General features: G+C 33.4%; 2 protein-coding genes across 3 annotated transcripts in view; both read left to right on the top strand.

The window, feature by feature from the left end:
• LOC144970393 (murinoglobulin-1-like) overlaps positions 1–12883 on the top strand; it is a 90804-nt gene extending 77921 nt beyond the window's left edge. The window contains exons 48-54 of the mRNA XM_078909975.1: positions 794–943; positions 2103–2240; positions 3139–3447; positions 6447–6509; positions 7741–7833; positions 11062–11211; positions 11868–12883. Of these exons, the coding sequence (XP_078766101.1) occupies positions 794–943; positions 2103–2240; positions 3139–3447; positions 6447–6509; positions 7741–7833; positions 11062–11211; positions 11868–12007 (1043 nt within the window). The 3' untranslated portion in view covers positions 12008–12883. The remainder of the gene's footprint in view (positions 1–793; positions 944–2102; positions 2241–3138; positions 3448–6446; positions 6510–7740; positions 7834–11061; positions 11212–11867) is intronic.
• Positions 12884–18719: 5836 nt separating this feature from the next.
• Positions 18720–19702, top strand: part of LOC144970394 (uncharacterized) — a 55097-nt gene continuing 54114 nt past the window's right edge. The window contains exon 1 of one of the 2 annotated variants that reach the window (XM_078909978.1): positions 18720–19052. The gene's annotated coding sequence lies outside the window, so the exon portion shown is untranslated. The remainder of the gene's footprint in view (positions 19053–19702) is intronic. The other variant, XM_078909976.1, reaches the window with a different exon arrangement.

Raw genomic sequence — 19702 nt, forward strand, 5'->3', positions numbered from 1 at the left:
TTTTGTAACAGCCAGAAAGTGTTCAGAGAAATTCGGTTCCAAACACACTTAAAACTGCACAGATTACATTACCAACAATATCTATTATTAATAATAATTCGTAATAATAATAATAATAATAATGATGATAATGATAATAATAATATTAATAATGATAATAATAATAATAATAATAATAATAATAATAATAATAATAATAATAATAATAGTAATAATAATAATAATAATAATAATAATAATAATAATAATAATAATAATAATAATAATGATAATAATAATAATGATAATAATACATGGCATTTATTTTGCGCATTTTCATCACTGTGTGACGCTCAATGCACATTACAAATAAATATACAAAAGTTAAATATATAAAACATATCCACAATGATATCAATAGCAGAAGTGTACATTGGACAAGGCTGATAGTGGTCAAAGTGAATGTTTAATTGTCGATCTGTCTTGTTTTGGTCGATGACAGATGATGGTATCAATGCAGCGTTGTTTCCGTCCACCACCGCAATTTTTTTCATACTTTACAATTGTTATTTCTATTACAGTAGGGTGAAGTAATAAGAGCAATGGTTAAAAGTCCGAAAATTGATAAAACAACTCACATAGGACAATTAGTGTAAACATTGATTCCTTTTTTGTAGACTAAAATCTGTTGTGTGCAATTATTTCATAAATATTAAAAATGTCTGGGTTAGTGCTTTTTAAAATATTTTAAGTCAAAGTAAATACATTTAAACAAGTAATATTACAATCATGTACCTCTTTGATTTTCCTCTAGTTTATATTGTCACTGGCAAAGGTAAGAAACCAAATGCCCTGAGACTCAGACAAGATTTACTCATTGAACCTAGGAGTAAGAGAGGAATCAACATGCAAGCTACATTTACCGTGCCCAGTGGTTGTGACTGTCCACTTTTGAAACCACCAGGTAAAAGTAATGATTTATTGAAACTGATTTTTAAAAACATTTGGCAGATGTTCACCTGAAACTGATAAATAAATCACATTGATGTTTGTTGTTGGCGGAGTGAGCTGAAACATACACAACTTTTCACACATGTTTTGTCATTTTTAAAAATGTATCTTTTGTTCTACTATTACGACTACTACTACTACTACTACTACTACTACTACTACTACTACTACTACTACTACTACTTCTAATACTACTACTACGACTTCTAATACTACTACCTATACTACTACTACTATTGCTGCTACTCCTATTACTACTATTTTCCGGACTATAAGACGCACCACCCAATTTTGAAAAACATCAATTTTATCCGAGCGTAAGCTGTACCATTATTCATTTGAATTAATATATATAAAGTGTTGCTATTGGTTTTTGGTTGTATATTTTTACATTTTTGTGCATTTGCATATATATATATACATTATCGCCATATATTTTCAACTTTGTGTTTATACATTTTCATGCATGCCACTCCTGTAAACGAATTTCCATTTTTTTGGATGAATAAAGTGTATCTTATCTTATCTTATCTTATCTTATCTTATCTTATCTTATCTTATCTTATCTTATCTTATCTTATCTTATCTTATCTTATCTTGGCAAATGATTTGTTTCATAAATGTTATGGAAGTATTCAACTATGCACATTATGCGGGTGGTTGGATGGGAGCATCACCCTTGAATCATATACCTATGATGTTCGCATGGGTGTACGATCCGATAGTGATGTCGTTTCTTCTTCTCTTTACTAGCCTATCCTGCTTCTTTGGTTTGTGATTGTATTTTTGACAGGGGATATTTTTTTTTCTGTAAATCTTCTGCCTGTTTGTTCTTGGTTATTTATAATTTAGCTTATGATATATTTAGGTTATGATTTTGATTTACATTTGTACTATTTTTGTTAGATTGCTTGTTTTTTTGTTTCAGCGGTCTCTCATATAACCTCAATTGTGTTGGAAGAGACCTAAAGCAACAAACAAACAAACAAAAAATATGCACATTATAGTCACTTTAAGGTAAATGTGAAAAATAAAAAGTGTAATTTTAAGTAATCATACTGTTTGCAGCTTTGTTTAAATATTAATTGAAGCTTATTTTTTTCTTTTATCAGTCAAAAAGCTAGTTATCTTTACATCTCCCAGTGTTGACAAGAACAAATTAACTCTAACTGATCAAACAGCAATAGTCAAATGGGATACGAATGTGGAAAAACAACTCAAGAAATTATCTACTGTCTTCCCTTGTATTAGTAAGTTGCATTAATATTTGATATTTTACCATTTTTGGACGTTTGTTCGTTGCTATTTAAAATAAAGTCATAAGAAAGAACCTAGTGAAAATAGTTCTTCAGTGGATAATGAGACACATATATAACTAAAACAAAAGAAGAAACTATACAAGCAAAATAGCTTAACAAATATCAGCTCTCTTCCAACTGACAACTATAGATAGTAAACATAGTAAAGCGCTTTGGGGTTTCGGCATAAAACGCTCTATAAATATACTTATTATTATATTGATTTCTTGAGCAAAACAAAACAAAAAATGTAAACAGTTGACCAATAAATATCACAAGATTATTATAATTTCCAATAAATTATGTTTGATCTGTTTGTTTAGCTTATTTATTAACAGTAAAATATCACAGATAGAACATCAATTAAGACCTACCTAACACTCACACTCACATCAATGGTGAGAATGAGCATGTTAATACATGATTTAGCATCATCAAATGCTATTTTCTGGATATTCCGTGAAGGAATATAGATAATCATCAGACGGATATGCTGATGTCAATAAGTGAGAAATTTGGGGTTGATAATCATCACAAAAGGTTGATCTTTTTTATGTTAGACTAAGATGCCTCAATTGCCATTGACAAGTCTTTGAATATGGTCTTCTGTTTTTGTTCATATAATTGGTCTGGCTAAAGGGAATATTCAGTTGTTGTTTTTCTGATGAGGACCATTTTGAACCTTAGAAAATGTTAATGTCATTGTCAGAAAATATATATGTCATGGAACTTTCGTATTTAATGAATGTAAAATAAAAATATAAATCAAGCTCAAATTCATTGCTTGCATATAATTTGATGTTTGAAATGAGATTTAAAATGTCACTATTTTTTATCATGTACTTTATAGATCAGAATCCAACAACAACAGATATAACAGGATCAACAGACCCATCAGCAAGTACTGACCCCTCTGCAACTACTGACCCATCTGCTTCCACAGACCCTTCAGCATCAACTGACCCTTCAGCATCTACAGACCCATCAGCATCAACAGACCCTTCAGCATCTACAGACCCATCAGCATCTACTGATCCTTCAGCATCTACAGACCCGTCAGCATCTACAGACCCTTCAGCATCAACAGACCCTTCAGCTTCCACGGACCCTTCAGCATCCACAGACCCTTCGGCATCTACAGATCCTTCAGCAACAACAGGTCTTGTTTCTACCACCCCTTCCCCAGCTCCAATTAAAAAAAAAAAAGATCAAACAGCCCAAGCCAAAAAAGGGTTAAGATGAAAAGTCTCTTAATGATTACTCTAATATCAAAACAATTCATTGTAATTCACTTGGGTAAGAAAGAACAGCCATTGGCACCTTATGGACATTTGGGATGTAGACCTTTTGTTTAAAAAATAGCAAAAGTAAATTTTAAAAAACAGGCATTTAGAATGAAGAGGACATCCTTTTAGAAATATTGAACTCTAGTATCTTCATGAACTTTTAGGGAAGATGAAAGAATAAGTCTAGAATTAATCATTCACCGTTGTAATTGAATATGGGAAATTTGGTATTTACGAACTTGATTGTTGCCATTCATACTTATAAAAATCATTTTTGAGCGGCTTTGAAAAATGCGCACTATACAAACAATATTTTAAAATAGGACCATGATGCATTGATGGGTGATCCGATTTTTAATGAAGTGCATGTGAGTAAAACAATCTTTTTTCATTCCATTCACATCTAAATTGCTGCCAGACCAGATATTTCATTTTAGTTTTTAAAAACAATTAATTCTAAATTTGCAACAGCCAATTTTCTACATCCTCATATCAGTCCTGCGTCTGTTGAAATTTGAGAGAAGTCATCTTAACGTGAATCACGCTGATATAACAACAACAACATTGCATCTACATAGCTCTTACCAATGGTAAACACCATGCCCTACTATTTATAATAATAATAATAATAATAATGTTATAATATTAACCATAAGGATGAGGATGATAATAACAATGATGACATAATAATGATATTAATAATAAAAATGATAATAATAAGAAAAAAGAGAATAATAATAATAATGATGGTGATGATGGTGACAATAATAATAATAATTATTATAATAATGATAATGATGATGATAATAATAATAATAATAATAATAACAATGATAATAATAATAATAAGAATAAGAATAATAATCATAATAATAATAATAATAATACTATTAATAATAATGTAGACTTGTAAAAAGACGACTCGAACCCAGAACCTTCTGATCTGGCAAGTGTCATTCCACAAGACCACGTTGCCGACACAGATGATGATGATGATAATAATAATAATAACACAATTATAATAATAATGATGATAATAACGGTAAACACCATGCCCTACTGTTTATTATAGTGGTGAATAATAATAATAATAATAATAATAATAATAATAATAATAATAATAATAATAATGATAGTAATAATAATAATGATAATAAAATTAATACTGGTAATAATAATAATAATAATAATAATAATAATAATAATAATAATGATAGTAATAATAATAATGATAATAAAATTAATACTGGTAATAATAATAATAATAATAATAATAATAATAATAATAATAATAGTAATGATAATGATGATAATAATGATAAACACCATGCCCTACTGTTTATTATAGTGGTGAATAATAATGATAATAAAATTAATACTGGTAATAATAATAATAATATTAATAATAATAATAATAATAATGATAATAATGCTAATGATAATAATATTAATAAAAATAATAATATTATTTTTTGGTCCCAAAAAAGGAAAATTGTAGACGTGTGAAAAGATATGGATAGATGTGTAAATGTGTGAACTAATTAATCAAATAAAATAATTAATTGCTTAATTGATTAAGTCAATACTACTAATAACATGTATGTGGCTTGGCATAGTTATCAAAATATATATTCTAAACTTGAATGTAAAACTTAAATTAATGTTTGATAAATGAAAAAAAAAATATTAGAGATAAAAACAAAACAAAGTGCTTTACAATTTTGAAAATATGCACATTGATAGTTATGCACATTGACAGGGGATATGAATATATATATATATATATATATATATATATATATATATATATATATATATATATATATATATATATATATATATATATATATATATATATATATATATATATATATATATATATATATATATATATATATATATATATATATATATATATATATATATATATATATATATTATAAAAATTATAATATAATAAATATAAATTATAAAAACAAAAACCATGAAATAATAGTGCTCAACTTTAGTATAAAAGGAGCTATTTATAAACATTTGAAAGATAATTAAGATTGTTTGACTTCTACAACGTTGTTATCGAGCGTTGCTCTCATCAGGAAGTGGAAGTGAAAGTGTAGATTGTTGTGTTTTCGTATTTTTATAGATTCGTGTTTATGGAGGTTCGTAATTACATAAAAGGTGTTTGTTTCTATGTCTGCATGAGGAAGTTAGTTCGTTTCTTCTGTTGAGTGTTACTATATTCGGTTTAGTGATGATGAAGATTTTTCTTCCAAGCAGAGGTTGCAAATCTTAGAAGAGGGGGAGTACGACTGTGCTCTGGAGATGATTTTCCATGTGATGCTGTGTTGTATGTTTTTTTCTTTGAGGTTCCAAATGTGTTCGCTTAGTGTAGTAGAATGTCGTTTGTGTTTGTTTCTGAAGGAAGATGTATGCAGGTTGTATCTGGTTTTGAATGAACACTCGGTGATATATATATATTTGTTGTTTTTTTTGTTTTTTAACTAATGTTGACAGATTGTCACATCACCCATGTCTCATGTTGTCAGATTGTCACATCACCCATGTCTCAATTCAGATGGTTGTTATGATTTTTATTTATTTACTCAAGGTTCACTGCCACTTATACTTAAAAGTAAATCAGTTTCAAAAGACTTTGTGTGGTTTGAACAGTTTTCTATCTAAAGGCAAGCAAGTATTTTTAGTTGCCCATTTAATGAGACAGAAGTCAGAATCAACTACAGATCCATGTGGCTTTTGTACTTATTTTAATATCAAGGTACAGAACTAGTGAAGAGATTATTTTATGTAGTTTCTTTCATTTTTATACCAACTGATTTTATGTCATTTTCTTTTTTTTCACTTACAAATACAGAAACAACTGACCCTTCAGCAAGTACAGACATAACAACCACAATGCCAGAGACAACCACAGAAGGTAATCCGAATATTTTTTACTAGTGCATGCTGAATAAGTTTTTTGTGTGTTTAAAATAATTATTTATTATACTGCTTTATTATGGGGAAAACCCGATTTTACTATAGCATAAATATTATGAGGCAATCACTATTATTAATAACAAGAAATGAAGTGAGTAGAAAAGTGTCAGAAGACAATAGAGAATAAAAACTTTGCAGCAGTGGGGGGCTCAAATCCACGGCCTTATGGTACGACAGCTCTGCCTGGCCGGGAGAGGGTAGCTCTACAGTCAAAGCCATCCACCACTCCAAAAAAGTGGTATCAAGCATCGTGTCTGTCTTGAACTGCTCTCCCGACTTCTTGAGGTCGTGGGTTCAACAGACAAATGCCGCAAAGTTTGTTGAGCAGCAGTTAAGCTTATTAGCCATAATTTTCTCAACAAAAACATATAAGATTGACACAATTGAGACATTGAGTAAGCTCCGATATTGGGGGTGAATATTAATTCAGAAAAGTGAGTGGAGCAGGCACTTATGTTGATAATACCAAGAAATGAAGTGAGTAGAAAAGTGCTAGAAGACAATCGAGAATAAAAACTTTGCAGTGATGGGGGCTCCGCCTGGCCGGGAAAGAGTAGCTCTACAGTTGCATTTATTAGCCCACCATCATATAACCATTGTTTGCCTTTTGGATTACCTAATATTAGATGACATAGGCAGCATTGTGTTTATCCTATTTGCCTCCTAACACAAAGGACCAAGAGGTCCCACTGATCTGTTCCCCCAAGAGTAAATGGATACCTCTCTTAGATTGGTGGTCTTGATAGTTCAATTGGTAGAGCATTTGCTTCTCAGGCAAATCGACTGGGATTAGTCTAGGGTGCTGTTGAGATTTTCTTTCTGACCCCCCTGTCCATCAAGTAGCAATAGGGTAGCTGGGTCTGTTTGATCTGGCAGAAAGTACTCTTTGATCGGCTAGCATCCTTTCCAAAGGGTAGCAAGCTGTAGCTATTATCCATTTTACACTATAGATGTCAGGATAAAGTCTGTACTCCATGGGCCTAATGGCTCTTAAGGATTTGGGGGTCTCTTAGAGTTAGATGAAAGTAAAGAGAATGTTGACAGTTTCAGGTTACGCTGTCGTATTATATTGTTGACCCAGGGTAATCCCCTTTGTCTGTTCAGACATGAACCTCGCTCAATATTTATTGAAGAGTGCTCAATAAATTGAAACATTATTCTTTCCACAGCCATAGACCCTTGCCCTTTCTGTGTAGATAACTGGGACTTGAGAAGTGTTGACTTTGATATCCTTGACCCAATATTTTGCAATACTACGTCAGGTAAGTGAGAATAACGTGCAATAATATGTCTTGGTTTCCCTCGCCCCTCTTTCTTTCTTACTCTCTCTCTCTCTCTCTTTCTATCTCTCTCTCTTTCTATCTCTCTCTCTCTCTCTCTCTCTCTCTCTCTCTCTCTCTCTCTCTCTCTTTCTCACTCTCTATCTCTCTCTCTCTCTCTATCTCTCACTCTCTCATATCGATCACGCTGTCAATTGGATGAGGTAGAGGAAAAAGAAGATGGTGGTGGTAGGTAGTGGTGATGTAAAAAAATGATGATTTAAATTTTGTTCAATTTTGGAATATTAAAGCTTTAATCAAAACCTTCTTTTGCTTTCATATATAACAAATCGAAGTGGCAATTCGGACCCGAAGGAAGTGTCGGAAGTGGAAATTGGGTCAAAAGTGAAGCGTGGTAGGGTGGGGGGAAGCTGCTCGTTCTCAGTTGTCAGTTGTCAGTCGGTAGGAGGGCGAGTGAGCGAACAAGTCACGTTTTAGAACTCTCGAAGATGACTATACCTTCAAAAGCGGTGATCTATTATTCCCCTTTGTCTTACTTTTTCTTGGGTACTTTTTAATTGTAATTCTAGAACTTTTTACTATCCAATTTCTCCCTTTTTACTTGCGCTGATATGACCTAAATGTGTTGCAAGCGCCTTGAAAACAAAAAACAAACAAACAAAACATAGATCTAAATATTCGTGGTCTTTGGAAGATTACAATTGTAGTCGCTATTGTTAACGTTAATCAATTTGCCCTCGCATAGATAAAAGTGTCATTGTGTAATGATTGGAAGATTTATTTGATTTGCCATGAGCATGTTGCAAAAGATAGATGCATGACATATCTACATTATATATATTGCCATTTGCGGCCGCGAAAAAGTGCGGGTAAAGGCGAATAATATGACTTTGGGCATTGAGTGTTTTATTTAAAAGGCAGTATCGGTCGGGCTTTGACAAAAGGCAGTATCTTAATTTTTTTAATTTAAAAAATATGCTGTTTTATTTCTAAATATAAAAATAGAGGCGATTCTTGGCTACAAACCATGCAATAGAGCCCCGCCACTCGGGATAGGGGCAGAGTACTAATATACGTCTCATACTAATATTATTAGATAATACTGGACAAGGTGCCTTTTAATAAAATAAGCACTGGTTGAATACGGAGAGAAAATGATCAATTGGTAATGGGATTGTGGGGGGGGGGGGGGGGTTACCCGCAAACGACCGAGGCGCTGGACGCAGAGGAGAACATAGTGATACGATACGAGATCAAAGAGAAAAAGCCGCCGGCTCTTGGGTTATGGAAATGGTTGTGGGGTGGGGGGGGGGGTGGGGGTGTATGTGTGATTATTTTGTTTTTTATGACTTAGAGATACTCATGAATGTTTGTGTGTTTAGGAAGACCAATACGGTTTCTATAGCCTAGCTGCAAACGGAATAGTAACTGAGAGTTTCACTAATGATACTAATGATAAGTTCATCATTCAGGCGCATTGCATTGCAGTATTCTGAATCGAAGAGCCATCGGAGACTATTCAGACTCGACCCTGGTTAGCCACGGAGTTCTATTTAGTTTAGACTCGAGTCCGAATTGTCACGGGAAGCAATTCAGACTCGGGGTCCGAATTGCCATGGGAGGCAATTCAGACTCGGGGTCCGAATTGCCATGGGAAGCAATTCAGACTCGGGTCCGAATAGCCTTTTCCATAACAAATTGGGCTTTGTATATTCTTTTCTTTTGTAGTTCATAGCCTTATAATACAAATCACTGTTCAGTGTCATAACTTACCATAGGGAACCAAAGATAGTGGGTACCGAGCCCAAAAGAAAAGAAAAGAAAAAAAAAATCTTTTAATGTCATTTGATTTGAATAAAACAGTAGATTGCCGGGTGGTATTGTGAGTGGTCATACGTCTTTGCATAATTAAGCTTTTATTATTATTTTGAAGCTGACATTTCTATAATATGAAGAAAGCTTTCGGCATTTTACAGTGGGTGCTTTTGTATCTGTCACCCAGTAATATATGTTACTTTGCATTTCCAAATAATAAGACATTGAGCTTAATATAATTTTATTTTTTAAAAAGAGCTTTTATATAGTGCAATATCCACTAAACCTGCTCAAAGCGCTTTACAAGGGGTCCCTGGTCAACAGCAACATTTAATATTTAGGACGGGACATGGTGCCTGTTAGGAGATATTACATTTTACAGAGACAACGCTGGTAATGACCATGTACTCATTTTACACCTGAGTATGTGAGATAATATGAGTAAAGAGCCTTCTCCAAGGACTCAACTATGCGCCGAGCGAGGCTCGAACCCAGGACCTTCCGATCCGAAAGCAAGTGTCATACCACAAGACCACATAGCTGATATTTCTGTAATATGAACAAAGCTTTCAGCGTTTTACAGTGAGTGCTTTTGTATCTGTCACCCAGTAATATAAGTTACTTTGCATTTCCTGCTAGTCTTTACTACCAAATGATAAGACAGTGATCTTGAATTTAATCCTACTGCAGCTTTTTGACACAGGTTGTGACACTCGGCTTTTGACCTTTACATTCTAAATTTGGGTTTTACTACTGCAGCACAAAGTTGAGTCCTTGGAAAAAAGTCTTTACTGACATTTTCTTATCATCCTCAGGTGCAATAAAATATATTCCTGGCTGTCAATAGAGTGTTTTTCAACAACAAAAGGATTGTAACAGTGCCTCACAGGCCTCATGTCTCATCCTACATTTCAAATGTTACTATTGGCTTGGAACCCTTTGTAAAACGCTTCGAGTACATTTAGTGAATGTCGTGATAAATGCAATTTCACTTTATGGTTGGTTTTTTTTACCCTGGAGACGTACATACTAGACTAACAAATATATGTTAAGACTGGGTTGTGCAAATGAAAATGATTTGGAATATATTGCTTGGGAACTTGAAAACAAATCCCCAATAATGTGCATGCACATATTTGTAGGTCAGATTACCTAACATAATTATGGGCTTGTTTTAACATTATTGTCATGTATAATATTTTCCGTTGGTTTGAGAGTATTTCCATTACACCAATGAGCCCATAACTACTTTGGCCATCAGACCTGCAAATGAGTAAACACACCAGGAAGCCATTACCGCATAAGTTTGAAACATTTACTCACTACCTAAATGAATAAAATTCATTCAAACTGTACCATGTTTTTATTACTCTTTTTTATCTATATGTCACCCAGTTTACATTGCTACTAAAAAAGGAAAAGCACCAAATCTCTTCAGGCTCCGACAGGATTTATTGATAAAGCCAAAGGGTCAGAGGGGAATCAACAAACAAGCTGAGATTACCATACCTCCTGGCTGTGACTGTTCTTTGTTGAAGCCACCGGGTATGTACATACTATTAATCTATTAATTTTAATAGTAAATATGTGACCCAGCATGTCAATCTGGTATCATGTCAGAACGAAATAAGCCAAGAAAAGTGACTTTTAAGTCAAAACAAATCAGAAATAGAAAATTTCAGTTAATTGGAGTTCTAATTATCTTGATAATATAAAATACAACGGTTAAAAAAAAATTACTTCCCAATTACATTATCACATGAGGATGATCTCAAAGTACTGTACTTCTATTAGGAATAATGCATTCATATTCTGTGCTGACAAAACATGGAACAGTCTTAAATTTCATCAAACTTATTCGAATAATATTAATGAGTTTAAGAATGCCCTTGATAGGGAGCTTTACGGTTTTAAAGAGAGATACTAATCTCCGACAAACGACCTGAGCGAGCAGGATTTTCATTCATTTTTATTAACGTCAAGTACATACAAGGTAATATCCCTTGTATAATAAATGTCAAAAATGACACCTTGGATTCAACTAAACCTTGGTTAAGATAAGATAAGATATACTTTATTATACTTTTTGTTATAATGAAAATTTACCTCAAGTACCATCGACTTCATTGTAACAGAGGTGCTCTGTGCCTACAGTAGTTTTTGATCTCTTAACCATGTATTTTTTCCTTTCTTTGTTTCAGTGCCAAAGATAGCAATCGTTACCTCTCCAAGTTTGAAAGACGGAAAGCTGCCCCTGAGTAATATGACAGCAGTGATTAGATGGAACAAACAGTTGGACGGTTATCTGAAAAAAATGTCTCCCAGCTGGTTTTGTATTTAAACAGATGACAAATAGATTCTAGACATATTTCAATTTTAGTTGTGTACTTTGTGTTATAGTATTCTGAATGACATGTGTGTCCCCGGTGGCTGAGAGCTCCATTTTATATCGTACAATACAATTGGTTTTAATCCGGTTTAACGCTAGATCAAACTCACCATTAGAACATAGTGGATTAGGATCAAAGTTTTGTAACATATTCTTCTGAAAAGCTGAACTAGGCAAAGAAGGCTTTCCCCAATACAATAGATAGAATAATTTGAATAACTAAGATATGAAAATAATCTAAATCAGTTTGCTGTGAGAATAAACTGAATAAGTAAGGTCTGAAAATAATTTGAATCAGTAATTTGTGAAAATGGTTTGAAACAGTAGGATTTGAAAATAATTAGAATCAGTAAGTTGTGAAAATAGAACTGAATCAGTAAGATAAGAAAATGATTTTAATCAAGAGGTGTGGAATAATTTGAATCAGTAAGAGGTGAAAATAATCTGAAAGGACCCAGGACAAATCAATATAATAGGGCAATATACTTTTTTTTCTCTCTCTCTTTTTCTTTTACTTATTTAACCTCCTCTCGTCTCTGTAGCATCATTAAACGCTTTCTTGTTATGTATGACATGGAACGTATGGTATGATGCGGTTTTGAATTTGATAAATGTATATTCACATTGAATCTATGGATATAATTTTTTGTCATTTATATTAATGAAGTTGTGTTTCATTGTATGAAAAAGAGATGGGTTTTATTTTTTGCTTGTTTTTTTTTTCCCGTGAAGATTTGTTAAAAAATCTCATCAATGTACCTCACTGTATCAGTTGCAGCATTATATATAGATCCTTTTTAAGTTATTAAAAATAATAATTTATACAGATTCAGTTGGTTGCTCTTTACTACTTTATATATTATATATAATGGGTTTTTTAAAGGTTTTTTTTCTTTGCATGTTTTATGTTTTCCTCCTTTTATTCTCTGGTTTTGATTTATTTATTATCAAAAATTGTTTTGTTTTTTTCTCGGGGACAGGGGTGGGGGGGATCTTTTGATCTTTTTTTCCCAATATTGTTTTTTTTTTCCTTCAAGTTTGTTACTATATAATCAACGACCTCATCAGCGCACCTCATTCTCTGGACTGTAACGGTCCAGTCTTCATCAACCAGTCCTGTTCTTTGCTTTCCTTAACAGGGTTGGGCTATCTATATGTGTCCAGTCCTTGAAGAATCTCTGAATTTCGTGTAAACAATAGTATCTCATTCAAATAAACATTTGTTGTTTTTTGGACGGTTGGTAGACTCAAAGAGTTATTGGCAACTTTATATCCTTGTTTTGGAAGGAGATAACTTGTATTTTGCCAAGGACCTTAACGAAAGACCAGCAGAGTGGGAGTAGTACTTCTTTAAGACATATTTTATAGATAGTATGCGCTTGGCTAAGAAGCTCATAACATTGCAATCCTGAAGTATAACGGACCAACACACAAAACTGTGTGTATATCCATGAACGTTTATAGTCAGGTTAATACAGTTCAGTGAGCATTACTCGTAAACGCGGATGGCAAAAAACAATAACAAAGACCTGAGTGACGTCACCTTCGAACTATCTATATGTAGATAACCAGCTGCCAAAGTCAAAACGATCAGATTTTGAAAATTTAATGTTTTTTGAAGTTGAAGAAACAAAACTCATTGAAATCAAGTTTATGAGTTAAACTCATCCCGTTATAACACCGTTTTGAAACATTTGGTCCCGTATGTGTGTGTGTGTGCATGCTGAAACTATCTGAGTGCCAAGATTTAACAGGATTTTGTACTGATGTCTTAGTGAGACAGTATGGTCTATCTAAGCAAATGAATGGATTACAGCTGGGTTAAACAGTGCTCGTTGAATTCCAGCGCACTCTGCAATAAGGCACGTTGGAGCTGGGTGACCCAATTATATCTACATGGTAAGTCATTATCTCCCATGAGCATTGGATATCGGCCTGCTCGGATTCAAGCACTCTGGCTTCTCCCAAGAGCTTGCTAGAATCCAGCTGTACTGTTATTAGTATCCTTTTCTTGGAACACCCTCTGATGTTTTACTTTTTCATGTGACCTTAGAATTAGAATATTGTATGTTCTGATAAATTCAAAATTATCAGATTGTACTATCAAGTGGCTCCATTTTCAAGTAATTAACTGAAATTGCAAACTTGTGCAGATGATCAATATATCTCTATAATTTGTTTTCTTTCTTTATATGATTTTTTACGATTCAAACTTTGAATCTGTGTTAAGCTATCATACCATTGTAATTTTGGTATCCAAATTGTAGTCAGAATAAAAAGTATAAACTCTTATGGAAGAAATTAGATAAAAGAAATCAAAGGTAACCTCGAGCTCAGCACTTTTAGGAAGCTTTTGAAAAGGAGGCTTTTGAGTAGTAATAATAGTATTTGCGTTTTGTGTTACCTTTTGTCTTTGTATGTGTAGCACATTAGATTAGAACACGTGGTTTCTGCGCGCTGCATACATTACATTTGTGGGAAGGGTGGGTTACTTAAAGTCCAGAGAGTATGAGTGGGGTCCATGAAGTCTTAAGCTTTACTATGAAGGAATGAATGTAGAACTTCGTAGCTTGGCTCTCATGCTTTTATGTTTCTATCCCGAAGGAGAGCATTTCTGCCACCTCTCTTGAGGGAAACATGACCCAGAATGAGATCATAATAGGTCTTCGCATCAATGGCGTTCGTCGTTGATGGAACGTCTTTGAATAATATATTTTTAAAGATGAGACAGAAGGAAGTATGAGGAGGCTAAGTAAGGTATATACCCCTGGTATGACAAGATGTCAACGCTGCACCATTCAGCATTTTGGACTGCTTGTTGTATTCTGTGCAAAGGGGCGTTGTCGTACATTAAGAGGATCCCGTTACGGAGCTTACTTGCAACATTTTCTTTTCACCAATTCAAACCACAATTTTTTCAGCAAACCCGATTGTTAGTCTCCTGTATTTACAATTTCTAGGTAGTCAGTCATGATGCATTCTTAACAAGACAGCTTGACATTTCCACTTGGAAAGTGTTACATTTGCCTTCGGTGAGGAAGGGGTTATCCAGCCAAACTTAAATTTCCTTTATTTTCTTTCTTTTTATCATAATGTTAACGTTGAATTAACGATTGACCATGAAGTAATATCTAGGAGGAGATGATTTATGCTTTGTGTGCGTGTGTGTTTGTGTGTAGTCTGTCTGTCTGGTTTCATACTCGTGTGCGTATATGTTCTATGATACGGATGTGTCTGCAAAGGATAGAGGTTACTGTTTCTTTCATGCTATGATCTATCAATATATGTCTATTGACTCGTACCTACTGTCTTTTGTGTTCTGCGTCATTTTATAGTTTACACACACACACACACACACACCCTCCACCCCCACAAAATAAGGACTGAGGTTGTTTCGTAAAGATAAACATGAACATATTTCTAAGACAGCTGAAATTTGTTTTTATTTTCAAGTCTTTTGCTTTCTATACATTCAAAAACCACGATGGGAACATTAATTTATCTCCAAAAAATCTGACTGCATTATTTCCTGTAGATTAATGTGTGCATAGTTTAAATCCCAAGTCAATAACGGATCGGGAGATTTACACCGGGTTGATGGATCGCCCACAAATATAACAACTGTACCTTATGACTAATCTTAAAGTAAACGAAGGTAGTCCGAAGCCTTGAATAAGGTAGAAGTTAAGAGTAAAGTCTGAATATTTGGAAGATAAATGATACGCACAGAAATATGAATATCTCGTGACTATAAATATCATTCTTCAGCTCACTTAACACTCAATCCTAGAGATGTTTGCTACTTTTCAAAATTGGAAAAAATGTATTAAAAATGGGCATGTAGCCTACATAGATATTTTTTTAAAACTATCATTAACATGCAAAAACTAAAAACATTAGCTTTGATACTACGCCTATAACTTGTCTCATAAAAATGTAATAAATAATGGGGTAAAAGTAACCCGAGTAAACTACGGATATAACAGTCGGTGTTATAGTTGAGTGAATTAGAAACACACACTGTGACAGTCCTTTCAAGTCTCAATTTCAGCGCAAAACAGTTTGTGAGTAGGTCACATCGGATTGGTATATTTTGTTGAGAACTAATCACCCAGCAGGTGGTCTAACAAAAACCAATAACAAACAGCTAAGGGATATCAGCTTTATTCCTTCTATAGTGTCGCGTCTTCAGCGCACGACTACAACAATTAAATTTTAAAAATTAATTAGTTGGACTTGATCGTCGTTTGTCTATGATTGGACTAACCCTAAATCTACATTGTTGCATTTTTCCTTTGGCTTGAAAGCCTTTCCTTTCAACTTAAAAAAAGCTTTTAGATACTCGCAATGTAGTATATCTATTGGGGATCGTGCATCACTATAACTGTCGGACATTAATGTTTGAACCTCCATGTTCATATAAGCAAAATAGTTCGTACCTAATGTCCATATATTAGCAGTGGTTTATTGCCAAAAAAATTTAGATTTACAGTCCCTTCGAGTTTAATATCATGACTGAAAATTTACAGAAAAGAAAATATTATATCTTAAAATGTACCGATTACATCATTGAATGAATAGCCTTCTATATTCTTTGAAATACTGTTTTGTACTAGATTTTGTAGCTATTATTACTTGTTGTATAGGGATCACATGCATGAATTTTACAACTAACCAGTCCAAGAGGAAAGCCGAGGCTTCAAGGCATGTGGACCAAACAAGCGCACGGCAATAAGTCATTATTATTAAGTCAAGTCAGTTCTGACTCCAATTTTTATCAACAATAAGTTTCTTTCTTTGTTCAATGACGAGTGAGGACAGAATAATAATAATAATAATTATAATAATGTACTTTATTCATCCAAAAAGGAAATTGTTGTACAGACGTATAAAATGCCGATAATGACAATGATACGTACATAAATATAATATACGTAAATAAATATGGTAAAGTAAAACTTTGTAATAGGTATAGTGTAAGCTGTAAGAATAATTACATAATATATATTTCAAGGGACGTACAAATTATATAATTGTAATGATATAGATATCTAGTAAAGTGTATATTGATGTCAACATATATAAGAGTAAAAAACAAAAAAAAAACAGGGGACTTCATTTTTACATCAATGCTCATGTAAAGATTACAAAATTGCTTTAAATTTAAAACTTGATAATGCCAAGAAGGTTGCTCCGAAAACTTGACGTTATTGAGAAGGAAAAATAATGAGTGAAAATGATGAAAACCTCTCAGGTGCCTTGTTCTCGATGAAAAATAATTTTGGTTCTATGCGGTCTATGGGGGTAATAATTAACATTATAATAATTGAGCTTTTATATAGCGCAATATCCACTAAATGTGCTCAAAGCGCTTTACAAGGGGTCCCTGGCCAACAGCAACATTCAACATTTAGGACGCTGTAAACGGCCAGGTACTCATTTTACACCTGAGTACGGTGAGAGAATGTGAGTAAAGAGTCTTTTCCAAGGACTCAACTATCCGCAGAGCGAGGCTCGAACCCAGGACCTTCCGATCCGAAAGCGAGTGTCATACCAAAAGACCACATAGCCGCCTGAAGCTCATTGAGAACGCAGTGTAAGATGGGAAACGCTGTAGGATCAAGGTTCGTCTATATTGATTTATTCCACACAATTCACACAGAAAAAAGCTATAAAGTCTAATGGATCGAGTCCAACGACCTCATATCAATAGAAGGAAATAAATTGACGTCACTCAGCTCTTTGTTATTGTTTTTACACAACCATTTTAATGATTTGTTCTCGCTAAACTATAAAAATTTCAGACTATAAACGTTTAAGATTACACACCGTTTTTTGTGTTGGTACATTAAAACGGCTGGCGGAAGTTGTGAGCAGTTACATAAACGCATAGCATCAATAAGATGTCGATGATCAAGTCCTATTGATGCTATGCGTTTAGGTAACAACACGTCACCTTAATTCATTTTTGCCACATAGTGTTCGAATTTTTAACGCGCAACTGTGATTTAAATTTAAAAAATTAAACTATCTTTTAAATACACACACACACACACACACACACACACACACACACACGTTCGGACTAAAGGCCAGAGGTATGGCCTATCTCAATTTATCAAATTAATATATAAAGTGTTGCTATTGGTTCTTGGTTGTATCTTTTTTTACTTTTTTGTGCATTTGCATTATATATGTATACATTGTCGCCATAGATTCTCAACTTTGTGTTTATACATTTTTTTTTGCATGCCACGTCTGTAAACGAATTTCCATTTTTATGGATGAATAAAGTATAATATTATTATTATTATTATTATTATTATTATTATTATTATTATTATTATTATTATTATTATTATTATTATTATTATTATTATTATTATTAAAATACTCACAGCATACGCTAGCCGGATATGACGTCCCGGACGTTTATACTCTGATTGATATACTTTAGTGAGAGCTAATCACCAAAATGGCTGTCTAAAAAAATAAAGGGCTGAGTGACGTCAATTTCGTTCCTGCTATTTATTTGTCGTAGTCAGTGGAGTGAAGAGGATAAGAGAGTGAGGCAATGCGAATGTCTCAGTTACGTCCTCGCGTCGTACCTGTCGCTGTCGTGGTGGTATTCGTGGCAAGCGTTGCATGTCCTCGTTTAGCTATCGGGTAGTTGGTGGTGGTGGTGGTGGTCTATTTTGACCAGGTAGATCAATGGATTCAAGCTGAATGAATTCTGACGAGAGAGAGAGAGGGGGAGATCGAGATGAAGCGTAGCTAAAGGGAAGGAATAATAATATTATGATTGTTTTTATTCCTCTGTTAGATGCTCCCCACCATGCGCCGTGCCGCAGGTAGCAGCAGGTGAAGAGGATTAAGAATACGACCTGCCACGCCCTGTTCAATGTCTCTAGTCGGTTTCGTGGATTTCATTGTTGATAGTTCTTGTTTTATTCCTTGTGTTACTTGGACTTAATTCAACTGAATAATACAATTTCAAGTGAGTAGCTTCTGTTGATTTTAGGGTTATTATCATGTTTTCTCTTTCATGAAAACGCCGCATAATGACAATGTTGCTGCTTGAAACTCGAAGGAAATAATAAAGAAAAGTATTGAATTGAAAGCTTCATTTCATTAGACGAAGACATATACTGTGGACGTACGTTTAGGGTTTCCCCTTTATCAACAAAACACGATGAATTCAATTCAATTCTTATCTTTATTTTTTCATGACAACGCTGAAAACCTGTCAATCATGAATGCGTCACTATTTAATACTTACTACTTAATAGATATGAAATACAGAATCGAAGCGTGAATAAACAGAATTAATAAAATAATTAGATAAATAAATGGACTTATTCTCACAAAATCTTAGTAATTTGCCCTAACAGTGCCGGTTTAATATTTAAAGCAAGTGAATAATCAATCAAACAAAATAAAAACAACACCACCAAAAGATCTTAAACATGCGCTAATTATTTCAATCTTTAAATAAATCTTTCAACTAGTTGAAGTCTATGTTTATTTTGTTTCTTAAAAAAAGCGGTCTTGGTGATTATTATCCCCATAATTGCATTCGTATTGTTCAATGATTTGTTATGTTAAAAAGAGAATAAGAGCATTTCATCAGCTATAAATTAAGGGTTT

Source organism: Berghia stephanieae, chromosome 4, assembly GCF_034508935.2.
Source record: "Berghia stephanieae isolate SIO BIC M18660-M18661 chromosome 4, UCSD_Bste_1.3, whole genome shotgun sequence".
NCBI classification, from domain to species: Eukaryota; Metazoa; Mollusca; class Gastropoda; order Nudibranchia; family Aeolidiidae; genus Berghia; species Berghia stephanieae.